At 43.2% G+C, this 24,183-nt stretch overlaps 1 protein-coding gene across 9 annotated transcripts in view; it reads left to right on the top strand.

The window, feature by feature from the left end:
• Positions 1-14,238: 14,238 nt before the first annotated feature.
• The window catches only part of SCAF8 (SR-related CTD associated factor 8), a 138,182-nt gene continuing 128,237 nt past the window's right edge, over positions 14,239-24,183 (top strand). For 5 of the 9 annotated variants that reach the window (XR_013813921.1, XM_079779702.1, XM_079779701.1 and 2 more), the window contains exons 1-2: positions 14,919-15,085; positions 20,501-20,563. Coding sequence is in view for 8 of the 9 variants with exons in the window: in XM_079779702.1 (XP_079635828.1) it covers positions 15,056-15,085; positions 20,501-20,563 (93 nt within the window). In the remaining variant the exon portion in view is untranslated. Of the gene's footprint in view, positions 14,658-14,712; positions 15,086-20,500; positions 20,564-24,183 lie in introns of those variants that run through there. The other 4 variants (XM_079779707.1, XM_079779708.1, XM_079779706.1 and 1 more) reach the window with 4 other exon arrangements.

The following is a 24,183-nucleotide window of genomic DNA, read 5'->3' as shown; positions in this document are numbered from 1 at the left end:
GTCAGCCCCCCAAGTCCACCCTGTTCCCTTATGAGGAATGTACTGCTGCACTAATTGCTTGCTTCAGAATTCTAGTTCCTGGGTCATCCGCCTGCCTACTGCGGCCCCACCCACTTACCTCTGGGACTTTGCTTGATTTATCTGGAAAGCTATCTCAGTGTATCACTCCCTGTGCAGGTGCCATTATATGACACAGTCATGGAGGGCACTTGTCCACACCTCTCAGAGCTATTCTACTTACTGCCCATTTCATAAATACAACATTGTGAGAGCAAAAGAGGCTATCCAGTAAGGATGAGTATGGAGATAAACCTGAACACCTTTTTTATTAGTATGACTTAACTGAAATAAGAAAAAAGAAAAAAAAAACAGGGGCTCAGGTCACCAATTTGAACCAAAAGTCTCAAAATTAATTTTAATATTTAAAGAAACTTTGGGCCCCACCTTAATAAATTAAACTACATTATTTACATATAATTAAGGTAACATATTAAAACTTACTAAATAATAATGCATCATGCAATGAGCAAAAATGAAGAGTATCTAAACGTTGTCTGATGTTTTAGGAAATGAAAAGAGAGTAGTGCCTTAAGGAGGGGACCCCAGAAAGATGCCAGGAATGGCTCAGAAAATCTGAGTTGGGAGGAAGACAGACAAACCATCCAACAACTTCCTTTAGATTTGGCCTCATCGGTTTTCAATCCCATAATGAGGTCACACCGAGGAAAAATTGGTTTTACATGATTCTGAAGTTTCTTTTTTGATATGGAAAATATTAGAGAGGCTCTCGGTTACTAGAGAATTTAGTTATTACTGTTAATTGTCTAATTTTCACTCATTCAGAATATATTTATTGATGACTTCTTATTGTATGCCAAGAACAACTGTTCTGGCCATTAAAAGAGTAAGACAAAAAAAAAACACAATAAACAACAACCTCACAATTTGAACCTGAAATTGTTTAGTTTCATGGTGAAATGGAAAGATAAATAGACACATGTACCCCAAAAGGAAGGAGGTAGGAAGCTCTTACCTTTGCCTTGTGTCAGGGAAATCATTGCAGAAGTGGCTATGTCTTAGCCTAGACTTGGAAGCGTAGAAGTAAGCGGTGTGCAAGTTGGGAAGGGCATCCCAGTCAGCATGTGAGAAACCCCACGTGCTCGGAGGGCGTGGTACCCTTGGAGACTCACAAGGGGTTGGATATTTGTGGAGCAGGAAGTGTAACAGGAGAGGAATGCTAAGTTGACACCACATATAGTAAATGCAAATCGATGTGAGCTGGGCCATTCCTGTTTACAAACGTATTTATAAAAAGGTTGTTACCAAATGTGCAAAAATACTTCGAAGACAGTGCAGAAACATTGGCCTTTCTTTCTAAGCCAAACGCGTATTTCACATTATTTAAAATCTCATTGGATTATCTCATAGCTTTCTCTAACAAGTTACTTTGATCAGGTTTTCTTCATCTAGAAATTGACTTTTCACCTTCCCTTAGCCCAGTGGACGGCAAACTCATTAGCCAACAGAGCCAAATATCAACAGTACAACGATTGAAATTTCTTTTGAGAGCCAAATTTTTTAAACTTAAACTTCTTCCAACGCCACTTCTTCAAAATAGACTCGCCCAGGCCGTGGTATTTTGTGGAAGAGCCACACTCAAGGGGCCAAAGAGCCGCATGTAGTTCTCGAGCCACAGTTTGCCGACCACGGCCTTAGGCAATATGTTGAAGCTAAAACTAACTTTTCCTACACCCTTCAGGCAGTCCTGGGTGTGTTGCTATGAAACTCTGAACAGCCACTTATTTTATCATTTCAGATCAGATTAATGGAATATAGAGCAGTTAAACAACTTGTTCTATTTTAAGTTGGAAAATAGGAGCTATTCACACCTTTCATATTTTAAGAACCCAGAGGTAGCTGCTATTTCATCATTATTTTATACAAGGGACGTATGGATTCTGAAAATGAACAAATTCTCTAAAACACATCCAATAATAAAGACTTTCAAAAGAAAATGAATTCCTGGTAGAACTCAAGTGGAAGATGACACACTAGTATTAAATCAATGTCCTATCCACTAAACTTTTTTAAAAAAAATCAAAATTGATTTTTTTAGAGCCTGGTGATTTTTTCTTTTTTTGTCACTTACATTTTTTAAAACGTTTGGCTTCAGTTTCACAGGCCTCACTTTCTCATTTCACATTTCTAGCTCACTTAAATATTCATGGAGGATTTTTTATTCTTGATTTTGTTCCAGCATCATTGCCTAAATATAGAATCTCTGATGAGTAAGCTCTTAACCCCAGTTTACCCTTCACAATCCCACATTCCCCTTTTCACGCTTAACGTTGAAGTTGCGTAATATGTTTATTCTCTTCCTTTCATAACCAAATAGAAGCATTTTTAAACTAGAGAGTGTTTGTCCTTCATAAATACTTCTATTAGGGACCAGTGTTGTAAGTCACATGTTAAAAGTTTGCCTAGGCAAAATGTTTACCAGATAATCTGTTTGCGTAGTGGGAATTTGTACAGCGTCTCCTGTCAGCATAAGGTTAGGCATGGAGTAGCAAACAGGATCGATATGAATATAGTCCCTCCACAGCAGGAGCGCATCATCTTACTGAGGGGAAATACAGAGGAAAAAGACCAGTAACAGTAAAAGGCCATCAATGATTACTTAACCAAAGGGAGTGCCATGTGTCTGTCTCCTATGCTTTCCTAGCAGAAATATTCCCTGGAGGAGATTAGGGCTGGGAAGGAATCAAGCAATTTGAATGTACAAGAACCAGGTGCTGATTATTATTAAGATAAAAGCAAAAGCCAAGTACTCTGGTGTGCCCAAGGAGTATTCGTTAAGGAAATGAGCAACCAGCTGAACCTAACAGGATGGAAAGGATATAGTTTGATTTGAGAGCAGGAAGAAGGCCGTGTGTGTGTGTGTGTGTGTGTGTGTGTGTGTGTGTGTGTGTGTGCACGTGTGTGTGTGTGTGTGTGTGTGTGTGTTAAAACGTGTGCTAAATGATGTGTTTGGCTGGGGTCAGAGAACTCATCTTAGAAGTAGCAAGAATTAAAAGTAATACAGGATTTTATTCAGGCCGAGAAAATTCTCACTTTGTAGACAATGCAAAGGTATCAGAGCTGACACAATAAAATCAGCAATATTTATCTAGCAGAGGCCTTTAGGATAAGTGCATGGTGAAAGCCAGGAGACCCCGCCTGGTCATGCATTCATTCACTTAGCAAGTACATAGTCAACACCCAAACAATGTGAGATGCCCCATGGAAGTAGGAAGCGTGCACAGCTGTGAGAACCAACAGCCAGAAGGAATAGAACACCAGCTCTGGGAGTTGTCTGTATTGAATCTTTTTTGGTCACTTACATTTCTTGTTGTAGCCTGCCTTATTTAGGACTATCCTAACAGCTTTCGGTTCTGTATTTATGCTAATTTGCCTAGCTATTTGGAGTTACTGCATTTGCAATTAAAATGTTCTATGCAGTTGTTAGAAAACTATGTAACCGAGATGAAAAACAATTTTGTTCCACCCAAAATATATTTAAAAGACTCTGAGAGAGAAAACTGGAGATTTTAACAGACCCTCTCAAAAATATATTGCTAAAGCATACTAAAAATAAGTGAAGATACAGATGCTATAAGTAACATCCTATATAATAAAAGGCTAATATGCAAATCGACCGAATGGCGGAATGACCGGTGGCTATGACGTGCACTGACCACCAGGGGGCAGACGCTCAATGCAGGAGCTGCCCCCTGGTGGTCAGTGCGCTCCCACAGGTGGAGTGCTGCTTAGCCAGAAGCTGGGCTCATGGCTGGCAAGGACAGCCGTGGTGGCGGGAGCCTCTCCTGCCTCCACAGCAGCACTAAGGATGTCCAACTGACGGCTCCCAGACTGTGAGAGGGTGTAGGCCAGGCTGAGGGATGCCCCCCCCCCGAGTGCACGAATTTCATGCACCAGGCCTCTAGTGATTAATAAACTCACATAAATAGCTACATAAACAACCAAACAACCAAAAAAACAAGAATTCTTTTGTAGAAACACATGTAATTTGGACGAAAATTCTCCAGAAACACTCTCAGCTGACTTTTGTCTACGTCTTACTGACCAGACCTGTGGCTAATGGCCCCTCCTAGCTGTATGAAGCTTATAAACTAGCCTTGGGATTTACCAACCTCTATTGGAGAGGCAGCAAGGGAAAAGGGATGTTGAGAATGAAAATGAGTCAGCCAACCTACACTGTCTGCCACATCTTGGTTATGTCATTGTTCTGTCCTTACTTGAATAATCAAGAGCTACTGAATTTATACGTTCAAATCCCAAGTTTTTATGTTCAAAATTTCAAAGGCATTGCCTGCATCCAATGCAGAGAAGAGAAGTTTTATATCTGTCTCTTCCAAGTTCCTTTGTAGTTGTCCTAATGTTTACTCTGAAAATTTTTAGGATCTTTATATTTATTTATATTCTCATATTCTGAAATTGAGTGACTGTGTCTAGGTGTGGGTTTTTAAAAAATTGATCCTATTCAGCCTCAGTCAGCCCTTTGAATCCAAAGTCTTCTAGAAGTTTTCTTCTATTGTTTCTTTGACAACATTTTCTCCACTCTCTTGAGACTTCAATTAGTGGGATATTTGGATTCTCCTGGGTTGTCTTTCTCTCCTATTTCCTGCATTATAATTTTGGGTTCCCTTTTTCTCCCCTTCTATATCTATGGCCCTTCTACTCACAATTTGTTTGTGGATCCAGCAGCCCTAGCCTCACCTGGGAGCTTGTTAAAAATGTAGAACTTCAGGCCTCACCTCAGAACTACTGAATTAGAATTTTCATTAATAAGATCCCCAGGTAATTCTTGTGCACATTAAAGTTTAAAAAGTATTGTGGGATTTCTTCCAACTTTTCTCTCAGTTCTATTGAAATATTTTTGTTGTGGCATTTGTAGTACTAGTTTATGGTAGCCCTTTCATGTACTGTTTGCTTTTTGAAAGAAAATTTTAAAATGTATAAAATACTTTGAGAATAATTTTATTTTAAACCTTCTTCTGTTTCTTAAATTATCTGTTGACTCTGGGATTGTTAAAATAATATTTTTATTGATTTTTAGAGAAAGAGAGGGAGAAGGAAAAAGAGAAAAAAAAAACACCAACTAGAGAGAAACATCTATCGGCTGCCTCCTACACGCATCCTACCAGGGAACATGTGCCCTGACCGGGAATTAAACCAGGAACCTTTTGGTGCATGAGACTACGCTCAACCAACTGAGCCATATCGGCCATAGCTGGAATTTTTTTTTCTTATATATCTTAGTCTAGCTCTTTCATGCCGCCTTCCGCTCCCCCTCCCCACCCATACATCTATTGATTCTTGATAGCTCCTTTCTATTTAAGAATAAAGAAGTGATACAATTTTTTGATGCAGTTGGAATGAATTTCTCCTACTCCCTCCTGATAACCCCTTTTCTTAAATGGGGAGTTGTTATATGTTTTATGGGCTTGTTGATGGTGATGCTGTATTTCATCATCGGCAGCCAAAGAACCAAGCCCTGTACTCACCTTGGAAAACTTATGTCTTCAAACTGCTAAATTTTCTTAGAAATCAGGCTTTCTTCTCATTTGTGATGCAGCCTCCGGTGAGGTGTGAAAGTTGGGAGTGAACTAACACAGCTCTTCTCTTTTGTCAGCCCCACTTTGCCCTCCCACTCTCTTTGATTTATCGATTCCAGCTGATCTCCTGACTAGGCTACTACCCGTTTGAACTGTAGTTTGAGTTCCTTCTTATCCATCAACACACATCGGTCCCTCTTTGTCCACCAGAATTTATCCGCTGGTAAATCCCCTCATTGTCTACCCTATTGCAGTGTTTATGTTACTTTTTCTGTTCCCATTGTGTCACGTCACTGGAGTCGCGGAAGGGAAGTGAGGCAAATGCATGTGTTCGGTTCGGTTCCTTATCTTGAGCCAGAAGCCTCTACAGCATGTGTGTGTGTGTGTGTGTGTGTGTGTGTGTGTGTGTGTGTGTGTGGTGCCTTTTTAAAGCATAAAAGTGTGGTCCTTAACTGTAGGCTGAAAGCTAAGATTCCCACCATGGCATTGTGCCTCAAGAGGATTTGTGAAAGGAATGCTGTAGCATTTAGGAGGAATGTAACGGCATTGCAGGATGCTTTTGTAGACAAGCTGATACACCGTGGGTAGATTTGTATTCCATGGAGAAATCAGAAAAGACCGAAACTCCTCTTTGATGTCAATTATGAAAGGGCTCTAAAGCTGAAGAGTAGACACCTTAATAATCAGACATTTTTTATAGCTATTGACATCATGACAATGAGAGTGTGCTGATTAAATCTTCAGATGAGGTAAAAATAGAAAACTAATAGATTGGACAGAATATGATTTTTTTTTTTAAAAAAAAAAGGTAGTAGATTGGAATGATGGGCTTAATCTAAGAGCACGAAGTCTAATATAGACAAGTGTAATGCTTGGCCCAAGAAACCAACTACACAGGAGTACAGCTAAGAGCAACAAATGTGATGTGATATAGGAGCTAAAAATAGCAAATGCAATTTTTAAAAATATATATTTTTATTGATTGTAGAGAGGGAGAGAGAGATAGAAACATCAATGATGAGAGAGAATCATTGATCGGCTGCCTCCTGCACGCCCCACACTGGGGATCATGCCCACAACCCAGGGATGTGCCCTTGACCAGAATCAAACCTGGGACTCTTCAGTCCACAGGCTGACGCTCTATCCACTGAGCCAAACTGGCTAGGGCCGTGGTCGGCAAACCGCGGCTCGCGAGCCACATGCGGCTCTTTGGCCCCTTGAATGTGGCTCTTCCACAAAATACCACGGCCTGGGCGAGTCTATTTTGAAGAAGTGGCGTTAGAAGAAGTTTATTTTAAAAAATTTGGCTCTCAAAAGAAATTTCAATCGTTGTACTGTTGATATTTGGCTCTGTTGACTAATGAGTTTGCCGACCACTGGGCTAGGGCAAGCAAATGGAATTTTAAGTTATCCAAATAGAAGTACAATGGAGGCCTTAATAGGTATGGTCCTCTCTGAGCTGGGCGGCCCTTGTTTGTAGCATGTATAGTGTTCTGTTTAGAGAGCCACTATTTAGGAAGAAAATTAGACTCTGATGCAGATCTGAAGACCAGGGTTTGATTAGTGAGATGATCATATGATGAATGACTAAAAGAAATGGGGGAAAAAAAGAAATGGGAAACAGTATAGTTGTTTATGTCAAGTAGAAAACATGATAGCTTTGAATTCTGAAAAGGATTTTTTTTTTGATAGAGGAGTCAAACCTATGCAGTGTGGCTCTGGGATACAGGCCCGAGACAGGTGGGTGAAAGTTCCATGGAAGCATGCTTTGGCTCAGTTTGAGACAGAACTCACCTGCACACAGAGCTGAAATATAATTGGAGAATAAATTGGACTTCCCAGCACTGGTACCACAAAAGCAGACACTGGATGACCACTTGTGAAACATTCACATAGGGGCTAAGCATTGGTGTATGCTTACATTCTTTTCAACTCTGAGATTTTATAAAATATGAATGTGGGGGAAGGAAATACAGGTTTGATGCTTTATTCAGTTAGAAATGAAAGCATGTGAACTTAGTTATTTCTGGACAATTCATCAGTGCTCTCCAAATCATGGGCTTGTTTTCAACACAACCTGGATATGTCCTATAGCCTTATAATATATATTTATATCTATGATATAGTTATATGTCAAATGTGCAGATATACACTGAGTGGCCAGATTATTATGATCTCTGAACGCATAATAATCTGGCCACTCAGTGTACTTCTCTTGAGTACCTCATTTATTTGATATCAGAGATACTATAAATCGTGTACCTGATCAGTTTTCCCCTTTGCACTGGCTGATAGAAAGCTCAGGGCAAATAGGTGGTTGATCTCCAGCAAAAGTCTAGAATACTTTTGGTACCCATTTGAGATACAAATACACTGAGTGGCCAGATTATTATGCATTCAGAGATCATAATAATCTGGCCACTCAGTGTATAGCTTCATAGTAGATATACTTTATATCTTTACATTATCTTCTGCCTTATACCTCAATTATTCATTACTTTATTGATAGAACTTGATTGGTTTCTACTAATATAAATAATGCATCAGTGAGAAAATTTAAAGATAATATTTTAAGTTGAAGATGTATATGTGTATATATCCTATCTAATAAAGAGGGAATATGCAAATTGACCCTCACGCCATCACAAAGATGGCAGCGCCCATAGCCACAAGATGGCGGTGCCCAGTCCTCTCAGCCCCGCTGGAGTCCCCCAGTCCTTTCAGCCCCACCACTGGGAGCGGACAGCAGGGCGTGGGGGCTTCATTGCCACTGTGGCAGCAAAGCCCCCAGGCCCCGCAGACAGAGAGGAGACAGCGGGGCATGGGGGCTTTGTCACTGTGGCGGCAGCAAAGCAGCCAGGCCCCGCAGAGAGCAGAGAACCACAGGGGGTGGGCCTAAGCCATCAGTAGGACATCCCCTGATGGCTCCTGGATTGGAGAGGGTGCAGGTCGGGCTGAGGGACTGCCCGCCCCCGTGCACGAATTTCGTGCACTGGGCCTCTAGTATATATATGTGTGTGTGTGTGTGTGTGTGTGTGTGTGTATACACACGCATCATATATACATATGTGTGTTTATATACACATGCATACTAGAATACACAGATAACATGAATGAATCTTAATAAGCATTATAGTAATGAAAAATTTAAAAATACATTATTCCACTTATATGAAGTTCAAAACCCAAAATAAATTGTATAGGCATACCTACATATTTTTTAAAAATCTGGAAAAAAGCCAGAGACTAATAAATATTCACTTTAGATGGTGGTTACTTGGTGGATATAGGGAAAATGTTCGGGATACAGTGACAAATTTGAGATGGGCCCAAGCAGGAAGTGGGTGGCAGAACAGATTAACAGCAGGCCTAAGACTGCTATCCTTAGAAAGACCTGCCAGCTTAGACCTCGGCTGGTGTCTGGGAGTTTGGGTTTCACCTTGGGAGCGTTCCCACCATTGCCTAATGAGAGTGGCTCTCTGTGCCTGAGTGTTTGTACAAACAGCGTGCTTTGTGCCAAACACCTGCTTTCCTTCCGGAAGTCTTGGCTTTCTGTAGGCGCGCCAGGCACAGGGAGGCTGTGTGTCCAGCCCCAACACAGTCTCTGGGTGCTGTGTCTCTCAGGAGCTTGCCCGATAGGCAACATTTCATTCCTGTTGTCACTCTTCATTGCTGGGAGAATGAAACTCATCCCGTGAGACTCCCCAGGGAGGACTCTTGGAAGCTTGCACCTGGATTTCCTGTGCCTTTTCCCTCTGCTGATTCTGCTCTGTGTCATTTCACCGCAATAAATCATCCTGTGAACAGGACTATTTTCTGAGTCTGAGTCCTCCTGGCTCATATAGAACCTGGAATTGTTCTTGTGACTGTCTTTCAGAGTGAGTTACACGGGTATTCGTTTTAATATTTTTACATCATTGATATATTATAAATATTGCACATATTTATCAGTTAATAAAAAGGAAAAATGAACATGAATTACCCAAATAAAGATGAGATGCAATTGTTGCAGCAAGCATTCCAGGAAAATGAGATAGATGGCAAAGGCTGGCGTGCCCAGCATCGATGTTTCCTGTGTCCCTCCTACCACACCTCTCTGGGTTCGTTGCTGCGCCCCAGGTACGTAGTCTAGGAACCACGGCCACAACCCCTCCTCCTCTTGAACGCTTATATTTCTCCTTTTTCCGGTAAACCTCTTGAAGAAAGTGGTTTATAATTACTCCCCATCCCATTGCCCTCTGGTTTTTGCTCCCGCCCCTACCCTGAAGCTTTCACCTAAGTCACCAGTGAAACCTGTTTACGAAACCTCACGGAACCATCTAGACTTCCAACGACCTAACTTCCGGACAACGGTTGATACTTCAGACTGCCATCTCCTTAACATGCTTTCCTCGTAAAAACGTCCCCCTTGGCCTTTCTCTCATTGTTGTCCCTTTTCCTTTTAAAATCACTATTGCCACGTCTTCGTCACCTTTGCATGTCCATTAGAACAGTCAAAATACAAAGGCAAGAATGCAGGAAAAGCTGGGCATTTTGTAGGAGCCAAAGACAAATCCTAGAAAAGCCATAGAAACATAAGCACACGTGTCTGGGAGGGATGGACGGAACCACTGATGAACATAAAAGGTAACTCAGAAACCGAGCCATGAGAAATTGCCAGTGCAGGCAAGGTGACCTAATGCTCAGCGAGCACTGTGTCTTTTAAGGCAGGAATAACTCGGCCTCCACCTGCTTGCCCCGAAAGCTGTCTCCCACGTGCCAAGCTATTGGAATGGCAAGGAAACTCCACTGGTGCCCCAGCCCACGCCTGCAGTGCAGGACCCAGGCTGCCCCTGGAAAATGGAAGCGCCTTGGACTTCTCTTCCTTCCCCTTGCCTGCAAGCTGCTCTGGCCCAGTCACAGGGGAAAACCCATGTTCTCCTCCTGCCAAAGCTCTGTCCTGACTCTAAGTCAGTTTAATCACTGTGAAGACACATTTCACGTGATCATGCTGAGCAGCAAAACATTGCTTCATTTTCAGAATGAAATTGTAAACAAAGATGGTATTCCCAATGCCCTCCCCCCCATGAAATGCAATTTTACTGTCAGAAAGGATTCCAAATCTCTTCCCCCAGGTGAAACTCTTGGCAGCCTTTCCCACTACGGCCAGCCTGCAAGCTTTAAACAGTATTGGGGTCCCAGTCTGAGAATTTGATATGACACCTATGTTAGTTCGCCAGGGCTGCCATGACAAAGGACTACAGACTGGTGGCTCCCGCAACGGAAATGCATGTGCTCAGGCTTCGGGAGGTGGGAAATCTGAGGCAGGTGTTGGCAAGGTTGACTTCCTCTAGGCCTCTCCTTGGCTTGTGAATGGCTGCCTCTTCCTTGCGTCTTCACACGGTCCCTCCTTTGCGTGTGCCTGTGTCCTAGTCATATTGGGTTAGATCCCATGCGAATGAATTCATTTTTAACTGAATTGCCTCTTTAAAGACTTTATCTCCCAATAAGAACCCTGCGTTCTGGACTTGGGGTTAGAGGAGAACAACCTCATAGTGGATTCTTTCACGCTTATGCTGGCTCGAATGAGCTTGTGATGCTGGAACTAGGAATCCTAACTAATACATACATACATACATACACTGTAGGTACGGGAATTGACATTTCCGCGTTGTGGGGGTGTGTAGTTGTGCACGAACTCTTTATTTTGTCATTGCTCTGGGCTGCCAGCCTCCCTTTGCCCCCTCTAACCTCTTTCTCTACTTTTCTTCTTGCTTTATTTCCTTCTCACCTTAAGAGTGTGTTTAGCCTGTCCTCCCCACTCTCCCCTCGCAACCCCCCCCCCCATTTTCCTTTCCCTAATCAAAGTATGCCCTCTGCTATCTTCCTGGGTGTGGAAGCTTTACTAAATCAGGTCATGTAATGTGTTAATACCCCATTTTATTCTTTAGCGTGAACTGCATTGAATCTCTCAGGCCTGAGTAATTCAGTCAACATCCACTAATGACTGACTGAATAAACAATCTCTCATCCGCCAGAGCAGTGAATGCTGAGAATCTGGTGTGAGCAGAACTGAGTGGGAGACTTGTGTAAGCCCAGCACACTACCATACGTGGACTGATTAGGACAGACCTCTCGCAGGAGGGCGACAGAATGAGGAGTCAGCTTTGAAAAGAACCGTCACAGCACCTCGCTGAGGCAAGGGGCACATGTAAGCATCCTCCTCGGTAGGAAAACAGTGCTGTCAAGGAAACTGGGAAGTCATGTGGGCAGAGTGAACAAGCAGGAAGGTAGTGTGAGCTGAGGTGGCCGGACCATGGTAAGAGGTTATGATCATAACTGAAGTGCAATGGGAGTTTTATAGAGATTTAAGGGAGTAACCTGATCTGATTTGTGTCTAAAAAAATAAACAAATCCCCAAAATCCTCTGGCTACAGTCTGGAGAATGAACTACAGTCACAAGCCACTTATTGACCGGATACATTGAGAAATGTGTTAGGTTATTTTGTTGTGGGAATGTTATAGAGGCACTTACACAAACCTAGATGGCTTAGCCACTACACTCCTAGGCCATGTGGTCTAGCCTATTGTTCCTAGGATACAACCTGTAGATCATGTGACTGACTGTATAAAACAGCAGGAAACTAAATTAAGCAAAGCAAAATGATTCATTCAAGAGATGTGGTAAACAGGAGATATATGAGACTGCTGCTGGCAGAACATGCCACAGTATTTTACAGCAATATTTTTTTATAAGTAAAAAGAGTATACCCTAAAATGATAAAAAAAAATGTATAGTATAGTATAGTAAAAACATAAGCCAGTAATGTATTCATTTATTATCAAGTACTAGAGACCCAGTGCACGACATTTGTGCACTGGGGGGGGGGGGGGGGAAGGGTGGTCCCTCAGCCCAGCCTGCGCCCTCTTGAAGTCCGGGGAGCGGGCCTAAGCCGGCAGGCGGACATCCCCCGAAGGGGCCTTAGGGCTGCCACAGAGACGAGAGAGGCTCCTAACACTACCGCCGCGCTCACCAGCTGTGAGCCCAGCTTCTGGCTGAGCGGCGCTCCCCCTGTGGGAGCGCACTGACCACCAGGAGGCAGCTCCTGCATTGAGCATCTGCCCTCTGGTGGTCAGTGAGCATCATAGCAACTGGTCGTTCTGCCATTCGGTCTATTTGCATATTAGCCTTTTATTAAATAGGATTATATACTGTACATAACTTTATGTGCTATAGTCTAATATATATATTAGACTATATATATATATATTTATATATATATATTTATTATTTATTTCAGAGAGGAAGGGAGAGGGAGAAGGAGAGATAGACACATCAATAGTGAGAGACAATCATTGATCAGATGCTTCCTGCATGCCCCTACTGGGGATCAAGCCCGCAATCTGGGCATGTGCCCTGACAGGGAATCGAACTATGTGACCTCCTGGTTCACAAGTCAACACTCAAACCACTGAGCCACACTGGCCGGCTGTATGTGCTATAGTTTTATATGACTGGCAGGGTAGTAGGTTTGTTTACACAGCATCGCCACAAACAGGAGCAATTCATTGTGCTACAATGTTAAGTTGGGCTATGATGTCAATAGGCCATAGGAATTTTTCAGCTCCACTACAATCTTACAGCACTACTGTATCACATGCTGTCCTTCGTTGACCAAACCGTCATTATGTGGGTCATGACTGTACCGGCAGACAAGCAGGGGGCCAGTTAGGAGGCTACTGCAGTTCCTGACAAAAGATGATCATGGCTTGGCCTATGAGCATTGGGGATGGGGAACTTTGTGACGGCATCTGAGTTTTGAAGGTGAAAGTGTAAGCTCTTACAGATGAAGTTACCCCTTTTAGCCTGAGTCCTCATATTAAAGCTGTCCGTGAAGCCAACTCGAAGACCTAAACTGCGAAGGAGCCAGTGTTTCTTAGTTTCATAGGGTTCAGGATCCAGCTCTCAACCAAGTACCTAGATTACAACAATCCTCTGCCCTCCTTTGCGTCCCTTTCCTTGAGTGAATTAGGGAGAAATGACTGCTGAAAACCTCTCCCAGCAAGAGGACAGTGGTGCTCGGGGTTCGATGATACACCCTAACTTTTAATGTTAAATAAATGCTCACTTTTATTTTGGTATTGGTTATTTTACCTTGCACAAAGCGAGAGAAGGCATTTTGCTCCCCTTTTATCTAGGAATAGTGTATTCACCCTCTTACTCCAAACAGTCTAAGGGCAAAAATCCTTTAGAATAATCCATCTTTCCCAAAAGATGGGTTCCCTTTCACCTATCCAAATCTTATGCGTCCGAGGACCCGCTCCCCAGCGCGGACAAATGCACTCATTGTCCGCGCCCCTCCAGGCCCGGGATGGAGGAGCGTGCATTTCCTGCAGCGAGCTGCCTGCGGATCGGGACCTCGGTTTCTAACGTGACCGCCCCGCCCCCCCCCCCCCCCCCCCCCCGCCACACACACACTATTAAAATGCTTGCGTACAATTGTTACCAAATAAATGAATGGGGACTTTTCTTTCCTCCGTTAAACTTCAGGCCACTGTCCGGCGAAGTCCTGATTGATGGTCAACAAACCCCAGCCTGCCTTGCAAAGGGGCCGATCCGCAGGGAAACCACAGAAACGTGGCAATGTTATTTCCTCAACTTGCGGCTTTGCGGGGCCGTTTGCTTTTTGTTTCGAGCAACGCTCTGCACGGTCCTCCCAGGGCCGGTCGAGGCGGCTCCCGCCCTCCCCACCGCGCCGGTAGCCGCGCTCGCTCCCGGGTCCGCGGGGCGCTCGGAGGGGGCGGAGCGCGGGCTGTCCCAGGGCCAGGCCTCCGGGCGGCGACGCTCTGGCCGGGCCACCTCGATGGTCTCCGCGCGGGCGCGGCAGCCACGCGGTCCGGGCGCCAGGGGGCGCGCTGGCGGGCGCCGCGGCGCTCGGAGCGACGCGGCCCGACTCACTTCCGCCATATTGGATGCCGCAGCCGCCGCCGCCGCCGCCGCCAGCGCTTCCTCCTCCGTCGTCGCCGTGCGCTGCCGGTTCCTGCGGCCCTAGCGGCGGGGAGGTGAAGCCGGAGCCCGTCGGAGGAAGAGGAGGAAGGGGGTGGAGAGTGTAGGGAACGGGGCTCCCGGGGGGGGGAAGACCGAGACGGAGCCGGGCGGAGAAGAGAGGCGCCGCGGCCCAGCCCCTCCCCCGCCGCCGACCCGCCCAGGCAGCGTTGTGTCCCCAGATCGGCGCTCCGCCCGCCCGGCGGCCATGCCCGCGCCGCGCGGCCCCTGAGGGCGCCCTCCCCCCGCCAGTGCTCGCCCTTCCCCTCCGGCCCCGGGGTCGCCGCGGCCCGGCCCTCGCCAGCGCCCCTGCTCGCGGCCCCTCCGCCGCCGCCGCCTCCGTCTTGCCCTCCCCGCGCAGTGCAGTGGCCGCCGCCTCTTCCGCCGCCGGGCTCCGGGCCTCCGCGCCGACAACATGGAGGCGGTGAAAACCTTCAACAGCGAGGTTGGTATCGCACTCGGTCCTCCCCTGTGGCTCTCGCCTCCCCACCCCGCCCCCCACCCGGGACGAGGCCGGCGAGCGGAGGGCGGGCGCGGGTCGGCGGGGCTTTTCGGGAGGGGGCGCGCGGCGGCCTAGCGCCCCCGGGGGGGAGGGGTGTTCCTCCCCCCGGCGCCCCTCCCCCGAGCCCGGAGCGGGCGCAGGGGGAGGGCCGGCCCGGGCGGAGGGCGGTTCCGGCGTCCCCGGCGCCCCGTGAATGGCTGCGGGGTTTGGAGGGAAGGCCCCGTTGGGCCCTCCCCCGGAGCCTCCGGGCTCGTCTCCCGGGCCGGTTCCGCGGAGGCCCGGCCCGCCCCCCTCTTGCCCGGGCCTGTGGGAGGGGAACTCCAGGCGGGACCTCCCCGTCCAGACCCCCCGGGGGTCCCGGCTGAGGCCGGCGCCGAGGGGGCGGGGGGGGGGGGGCGGTGCGCTCGGGTCACCGTGCACGTAGCGCGTGTCATGGAGATCCTGTTGGCTGGGTCACCTGCCAGCCGGGAACTTGGGGGGAGAGGATGGTGGGCTGGGAGGCGAGGTCGTGCTGTGGTTTCTTCTATTCATCGCCCCTCCGTCTGCTCCTCCCTGCCTCCCACCCTCCACCATCACGGCGTAAAGACAAACGGTGGGAAGAGGTCTGTGCACGGAGGGAGGGAGGGAGGGTGCCCGGGAAGGATTTCCCCTGGGCTCGTTCACGTGTCAGGTCTAACACTAGGTTTGTCCAAAGCAGGGGTCCCATTGTCACTGTTGAATCGCATTTGCCAGCCAGCTTTTGATGAAGTATATTTCAAAAATTGCTAAAACCCCGACTCTGACATCAATGCAAACATGAAGTAAACATAACGAGCACGTGACCGCACAACCAGAATTATCCTTAACCTGTATGCCTTAGGGGGGGAAAAAAATTGAATGTCATGTCAGCTACGCATGGGTTTCATGAACTTCGGATGTGAAAGTGCTGATACTTTAGGCAGTAGTATGATGAACACAGTCTTACCTTGCAAAGTACCAGAGCTGCCAGGATAGTACCAAGAGGGCAGAGCTTTTAAAATCTACTTGGCAATTTTGTTTCTTTCCTTCTATTCACGTCCCCGCCTCCCCCCTAAGAATTGGCATCCGGGAAGCTCGGCGAGGAGGCTGAGAGTTAGGTAACGCCTGTGGACTGGGCTCTCCGTGTGAGTAGGTAGCAGTGGCACAGCTGAATGAAAACAAGCTTTTTTGGTAAAGGATTTTCTTCTCCTTGATAAATAACCAGGCTTGAGAACATTTTTCATTATATTTATGAATTTATAGCTGATAATTTCAGGCAAATTATAAAATTTGGTTCCACCCCCACAATACTCTATGGTGCTAAAATCTGGAATAATAAATATTTAATGATACTGTGTTCTAATTCGTTAATAGTTCACCCCTGTGCAGGAAACCTCCTCCCCTGCCCCCAGCTCTGTGTAGCCTTTTTATATGCTACATAGAGTGCTACAGCACTAGTACAATGTTAAACTTTATTATTTTTTAAACAAATTCTTTGTCTTCTTCCACTGCAGTTATTTGATTTGCCCTACCGCACCCCTTTTTGATGGGTGTCTCTCCTGTTTGTCGAGGAGGTTCTTAATATGTATTCTCTGTGAAAAACAAGATCCCTTATGTGGTAGATAGAAACAAGCATAGTATGTATGATTGATCACAGTAGAGCACAGTGGAATAGAAATGTTTTTTCATTTTAATATTGACATGAAGTTTTAGGGACCTCACCTCTTATCTAACTTTAGAGGAACAAGTAAGTAGTATTCCCATTTTAGTGTATGTAGCACTCCTCCCTCCTCCCTATGGATTTCAAATAACTTAAAAAATCTTCAACTCCCTTATTTCCTAATATGCTCAAATTTCACCATGTTTGAAAGTGGGGTTAGCGTAAAAGTAGTAGTCATACTACTATAGGTTGAGGAAGGAAAATATATTTGAAGAAGATCCACAAGAAGAATATGCTTAAACCTTTTTTTAAAAAATTTTTTTGGTTTAAACACAAAGTATATAATCTTTTTTTTCCTGATTTTGAATATAGTTTCTGTGAATGTCTTACTATGCTTGCTGATGTGAAAATTTTGTGCAAGTAAGCATATAGTGGGAAATAATTCAGTAATAAGTGTTTTCCATGAAATCGTGTTGCAAAGTGCAAAATTAAAAAGAAATCTAAATTGTAGGATTAGGAGAAAAGACGTTTTAGGAGGTTTACTGTGTTTGGTTTTTAAAGGCATTTATCCTTGGGCTGAGCCCTTCGCACTTTCTCTGCTACATTTAAAGGTATCTTTGAAGCATTGAATTGTGAAGAAATTCCATTTGCTTTACAAGGCACCAGAAAGTAGCCCTAAGCATAATGATTAATGTTTGTCAGTGAGATATTTTGATACTTAAAATGTGTAAAATATGAAATGCTTAGCTTTTATGGCTTGCTACTTCTCAGGTTTTTCAAGACTGCCTCTCCCACCCTCCCCAATTGGTTTGAAAACAAGATCATGCCAGAAATTGTAGCCCTGGCTGGTGTGGCTCAGTTGGTTGGAGTGTTGCCCAGTGTACTGAAGGGTCATGGGTTCAGTTCCAGTCAGGGCACACCTAGGGTTCAGGTTTGGTCACTGGTCAGGGCCCATACTAGAGGCAGCTGATCAATGTCTGTCTGTCTGTCTCTCTCTTCCTCCTTCCCCCTCTCCCTCCCTCCCTCCCTCCCTTTCCCTGTTCCTCTCTCCCCCTCTCATTCTCCCTTTCTCTCTCTAAAAAACAAAACAAAAACAAAAAATAACCAACAAAAAATGAATATAGGTTTTAATCTACAAACAGTGGATGAGTTTCAAGTCTGAAAATCCCTTACCTTATGCAGGATATGAAAGTCATGATTGTCATGCTTCCCTCCCTCCCCCAATAATTTCTCAGGGGTTCTGTGGCCTCCCCACCCCTGTGTTCAAAATTACTGTCAGAAGATCCTTCATGTGGTATAATTTCTCTTAATTATCACGAGTTAAAGGGGATTTAGGCTCAGGAATTGATATTTAGGTGCCCACTGTTAGTTTTGTGGGAAAACTGGAATTTCCACTTAAATGTCATTGTGATGAAATAGTTAATGCCATCACCACTAATGTCAATTCTGAAGTGAAAGAAAGAATGTAAGACTTCCTAAGAGTTGATGCTTGCTTGACTGGGCAGTTAACTCTGGAATTGTTATCATTACAAGGTATTGTAGTTGTTGATACTCTAAGATAGTGGCCTTTGCTTATTATGGTTTATGTTCTCACCTAAGTGGAAAGGGTCTCATTGGTCCTCTTGCATCTGTGGACTACTTTAGTACCACAGTCGATGACTGGATCGCAGGAGCTTTATGTGAGTTGTAAATTTATACTCTGTTCCTAAGAATGCCGCTGTGTGGAGGCCATTGTGGTAAAGTTTGCTTTTGAAAGAGGGAAAAGAGAATAGCAATGCATGACACTTTGTTTAGAAAAGTATAACTTAATTGGAGTAGGCACTTTAATAACATTGGAACTCCTAATATATGGAACACAGAAGAACCTGTTATGCATTGATTATGCTTGGATAAGAAAGTGAATGGTGGTGGTGGTGGATTTTACTTATGTATTGGATTTTTTTTCTATTTAAGGACTTTAAAAAAACAGCACCAATTCCAATTTCACACTTCAAAAATTAATAAGTCTTTAACATAATCAAATACCAGTGAGATCATCCTTTTATTTTTAGGCTCTTTGTATAGATAGTTGCATTACTGTGGTTGTTTTCCCTCTATGATCCATTCTCCTGCTGCTCTGAATAGGCTGCATGGGAAGGGAAGATCTAGGACCAGATTTGTAGGTATGAGATGCAATTTAATTTTGGCATTTACCTTGGTTGATCAATTCTGAGAGGATTCTAGTGCCTTCTATCATTTTTGGATACCTAAATTCTTCGTGTTTTTGTCCTTAGGATCCTTTGGTTAGTCAGATAACTTACTCTTTAAACTTTTCCAGGATGCAGACTTCCCAGTCATTATAACACCATTCTATGCCTTGTCTTTCATATCAAAACTGAAATCCCACCTTCGTTTAACTCTATTTCCAATTTTGTATCAAGAATGTTCATTTGCTTAACTATAGGACTTTTTTTTATAATACTCTTTCCACTAATATCTAGGGGTAGACATGGGTTGGTAGAAAACAGTGGAAAAGGTAGAGGGAGGAATAAATGTGAAAATTTTTAATTTGTGTATTTTCCCCTTTGTTTATGGTTCAGGAAAGGGAATTTATGTGAAGCAGCTATAAAACACTGCATTTCCTTTAGTTTTCATCTACTAAGGAATCTGTTTCTCCTTTTTCTTTCCTATTTTTAACTTCCCAGTGGGAGGTTTGGTTAATTGTATCAATCAGGCCTTTTTTGTTTCTTCTGCCTTGTGAAAATTCCTTAAAGATGTAGCATACTAAATGTTATAACAGAAGGAAGCCTTCACGAAACCCTCCCTGCCCCACTAGTTTAGATCAGGGTTTCTCTGCCTCAGCACTATTGATATTTTGGACTAGGTAATTGCTTGCTGGGAGGAGCTGTCCTGTGCAGCAACCCTGAGTAGAAGCCAGAAATGTTTCCAGACATTACCAAATGTCACTTGGAGGATAAAACTGACCTTGGTTGAGAATCACTGACTTAGCTCTCCTGCTAAACAGTCTTAAAGCACTCTGTACTTTCCCTTCTGGTGATTACTACAATTTTAAGTAATTACCTTTCCCCCCAGAGTGTAAGTTCCATGAGGACAGTGACCGTATGTGGTCATTGCTTCATATCCTTCATACATAGCAGTGTCTTAATACATGGTGTACACTAAATACAGATTTCTTGAATGAATGGATGGATGATATACTAGGCAGATGATTGCCCCTGGATCAGGGTAGTTAACACTTCTGGATATTTGGTTTTTCCCTCTGTAAATAAATTACCAATTTGAGATTGTATTTAGATTTCCTGTTGGGAGATTCTTAGACTAAATATAAAATTAACTTTTTGAAGGGCTTAGTATGTATAAGCATTATTTTGAAGGTCATTTCATGGTATTGTAGGACTATAGGAGATTAGATGGACATTTTTATTTTTAAATCAAAACTTTGATGTGTTTATAATTTTCACTTTTTACTAGGGGGAGAGTCTGGAAGGGACTTGGCTTAGAATTAGTACTCGTACACAGAATTTCAGATATCTCTTTCTAGGGCCAGTTTTGTTGGTGTTGGACAACTACTAATTCATTGTGATATGAGAGAATGTAATCAACCTTGATCTTGAACACTGGCTGAGCTCCTAAGCTCTTAAGTGAGCTCAATTTATTCTGGTTTTGTTTTCTCAACATATTTCTCTACTCCTCTCTCTCAGGATTGTGCCTCTACTCCTGCTTGTACAGACTGCTTTTCCAGCAGCATGGACACAAGAAGCATAGTAAGATGATTATAACCCACATAAGGCAGGCCCTTTGGAAAATACTAGGTTTAGATTGATACTGAAATGATGTCTTGATTATATGGGCAGTACTTGGGAAGCAGAATAAAGCTGGTCACTTAGAATGTATTAGTAATCTTAAAAGAGAACATGCAGGGAATAAGTTTAATTTCTTTACACACAAAAATAGCTTAAGTGAAATAGAAGTTATTTTCTTAATAGTGAGCATAAATTATATATACTCTGGTTGCATTTATTTGCCTTCTGCTTCACAAAATTTACTGTATGTTTTCTAAAAAAATTCATTGCTTACTTAATATGACTAAATTGCAATTTGATGGTTGGAAATAAAATACATCTTATATTTTGAGGAAGTTCTTCAAACTATAAGATGACAAATCATTGACAGATATGCTGTAGGAATAGAGAAACAAAAATGACTAAATCAAATATTTGATTTTTTAATTACAGAAGAGCAGATTTTGGTAGTGGTACTATTTATGAGAAATAAATGCTGATGAGAAATGTTTCTGTAGCCTGTGATTTCTTATCTGAATTAATACTATCTCAAGTTTGATTGTAAACATGATACATTTGCTTTCCTGATTTTGATTTTATGCATTTATTTTGTCTAATTCTGCTTTACATGAGTTTCTGATAAGACCATATTTTAAACTCAGGGAAGGGTATGCAAATATGTTACGGTATCTACTATAGGTCAAGATACAGCTTACAAACTTTGACATCTATTTAGTTAGAATGGGGAATATTGATTATTCATTGTTTTTGTTTTATTTTTTATTCATGTTTTTTAAAAATAATATGACTATTAAGTTAATGTATGCCAGGTTTTTAAAATAATTCTGCTTCTTAATATAGGTTGACTTGAAAGACCTGGGATTTAATTTTTTCGTTCATTTGTTCATTCATTTAACCAATATTTAATGGATGTTTACCATGTACCAGATATTTTCCTATCTGCTGGGATAGTGATAAACAAGATAAGCAAAAGCTTACCCTCTTGGAGCTTATGTTCTTGTAATCCTTTGAGTGCAATGGTCTTGCTGTAGAGCTAGTGAGGCTGGGTAGGCATTACTGACTTCAGTTGATTCTTTTCTAGGGATTGCTTTGTCTGGGACATCTCTCCAGGCTCAGATCTGCCTGGTTTGTTCTCAGCATTTTGCCTTATAGAATCCACATTGCTCATCTATTCAAAATAGAGATTGAGCAAGTAGACTTACTTAAACAAGAAAATGGTATGTTTTCAACAATGGCCTAACATGTATTTAAAAATACATTTGGTATTTTGGAATAACTCTTCCTTATAAAATACAGCCAATAAGGATGTTTTCTTTGGTCTGTGAGATATTAGTGTCCACATGTAAATGATTAAAAAATACTTTAAGTGGTGACCAAACCTTTATGAATTTAGAAGAATAAATTAATATTTTTATAATAAACTTTTCCTTGATTTGAGTATATGAAAAAATTTGGCTTCTCTCTCTCTCTCTCTCTCTCTCTCTCTCTCTCTCTCTCTCTCTCACACACACACACACACACACACACACACTTATTTTCTGAATTTGATTTGATTCCTCGGAGCTTATTTGAATAGCATGTAAGTAAAGGAAGAAACAGTTTGGATCATGTATTTTACTCTGTAGAACTTGGGAAATGATATGAAAATCTTTTTGTACTGGGTCACAGTACCTAAAAGGTTGACCAGAACAATATACCTGAAACTAATACGATGTTATATGTCAATTATCTTAATTTTTAAAAAAAAAGTTGACCAAGCCCTAGTTAATGACTTTCTTTAATTTAGCAATGTTTTGATACTATAGTTTTATGGCAAAAAAATCAATATAGCTATTTGCATTTATTGAAATGCTTGAAATTATATTGGTAAAAAGGATGTTGAATAAGTTAAAATTTTTGCAAACCAAAACATTTTATGCAGCAAGTGTCTAGTTTCTAGAACCAGCTGCTCACTATGATGAAAAATATCTGGCTTATGTATTTTTGAAGTACTTTTTTTTTTTTAATAAACATTGATAAAAGTGAGCCGCTGTAATATATAGAGCTTTATAAACTCCTCTTTTCCCCACCCATCCTTGTATTTCAGTAGATCTTTAGGATAATCTTGTGAGGAAAGTAGGATAGGTATGACCCCCTTTTTACAAGTGAATAAATTGAGGCCCACCATTGTGGTTTTTCCGACCAGGAAATGCAGCTTTGTAAGTATTAGAGCTCAGACTAGAAGCACCCAGGTCTCAAACTCTGATCGAGATGTTTTTCTTATCCTTCCGTGTAAAGGATAAGAAAAATCACTTGATTTTTCACAATTTCTTCTTACTGGCAATGTCCAAATATAAGTTAACTATTTTTTTCTCAGTTTTTAAATTTTATTTTTACAACTTCAGATTTACAGAAAAGTTGTAAGAATGATAAAAGAATTTTTATGTATGCTTCATCCTGATTCCTTAATTACAACCATATTTTTTTTCTTTCTCTCTGAACACATGCAGGCTTTTCTTGGGGGAACATTTTGAGAGTAAATTGCATTTCATGATACCTTTTACTTACAAATCACTTTTCTAAGAAGAAAGACAAAAAAATCACATTGAAAGCATTGTTTCCTGATTAAAATAAATAAATAAAGAGGACATTCTCTTATATAACCATTGTACGATGATCAAAATCAGGAAATTAACATTGATACAATGCAATAGTTGCAGACCTTATTCAAATTTCACTAATTGTACCAGTAATATCCTTAACAGAAAGAGTAAATCGTATACTGCATCTTGCATTCATTTGTCTTGTCTAGTGTTCTTTAGTCTAGAGCACTTAGTTAGTAGTGTCTTTGTCATTTATGATCTTACTAGAGGCCCGGTAAACGAAATCATGCATGGGTGGAATCCCTCGGCCAGGCCGGTGATCAGGGCCATCGGGCCGATTGGGGTTAGCTGGGGAAAGGGACCGTTGGAGATTGGCTGGCTGCAGAAGGGTGGCAGTGGGAGCACACTGACCATCAGGGGGCAGCTCCTGCATTGAGCGTCTGTCCCCTGGTGGTCAGTGCATCCTCATAGCAACCAGTTGAAATGGTCGCTTAGGCTTTTATATATAAACTAGAGGCCTGGTGCATGAAATTCGTGCACGGGGGGGGGGGCTGTCCCTCAGCCCAGCCTGAACTTTCTCCAATCTGGGACCCCTCGAGGGATGTCCAACTGCCCGTTTAGGCCCGATACTGGTAGGATTGGGCCTAAACAGGCAGTCGGACATTCCTCTCACAATCCAGGACTGCTGGCTCCCAACTGCTCGCCTGCCTGCTTTCCTGATTGCCCCTAACCGCTTCTGCCTGCCAGCCTGATCACCCCCTAACCACTCTCCTGCCAGCCTGATTGATGCCTAACTGCTCCCCTGCCAGCCCGATTGCCCCTAACTGCCCTCCCCTGCAGGCCTGATCTCCCCCCCCCAACTGCTCTCCCCTGCAGGCCTGGGTCCCCCCCAACTGCCCTCCCCTGCAGGCCTGATTGCCCACAACTGCCCTCCCTTGCAGACCTGGTCCCTCCCCTGCTGGCCATCTTGTGGCGGCCATCTTGTGTCCACAGGGGGGC

This window comes from Cnephaeus nilssonii, assembly GCF_951640355.1.
Source record: "Cnephaeus nilssonii genome assembly, chromosome: 9".
Taxonomy (NCBI): Eukaryota; Metazoa; Chordata; class Mammalia; order Chiroptera; family Vespertilionidae; genus Cnephaeus; species Cnephaeus nilssonii.
The sequence above is the reverse complement of the archived record's forward strand: the minus strand, read 5'-3'. Positions and strand labels throughout refer to the sequence as shown.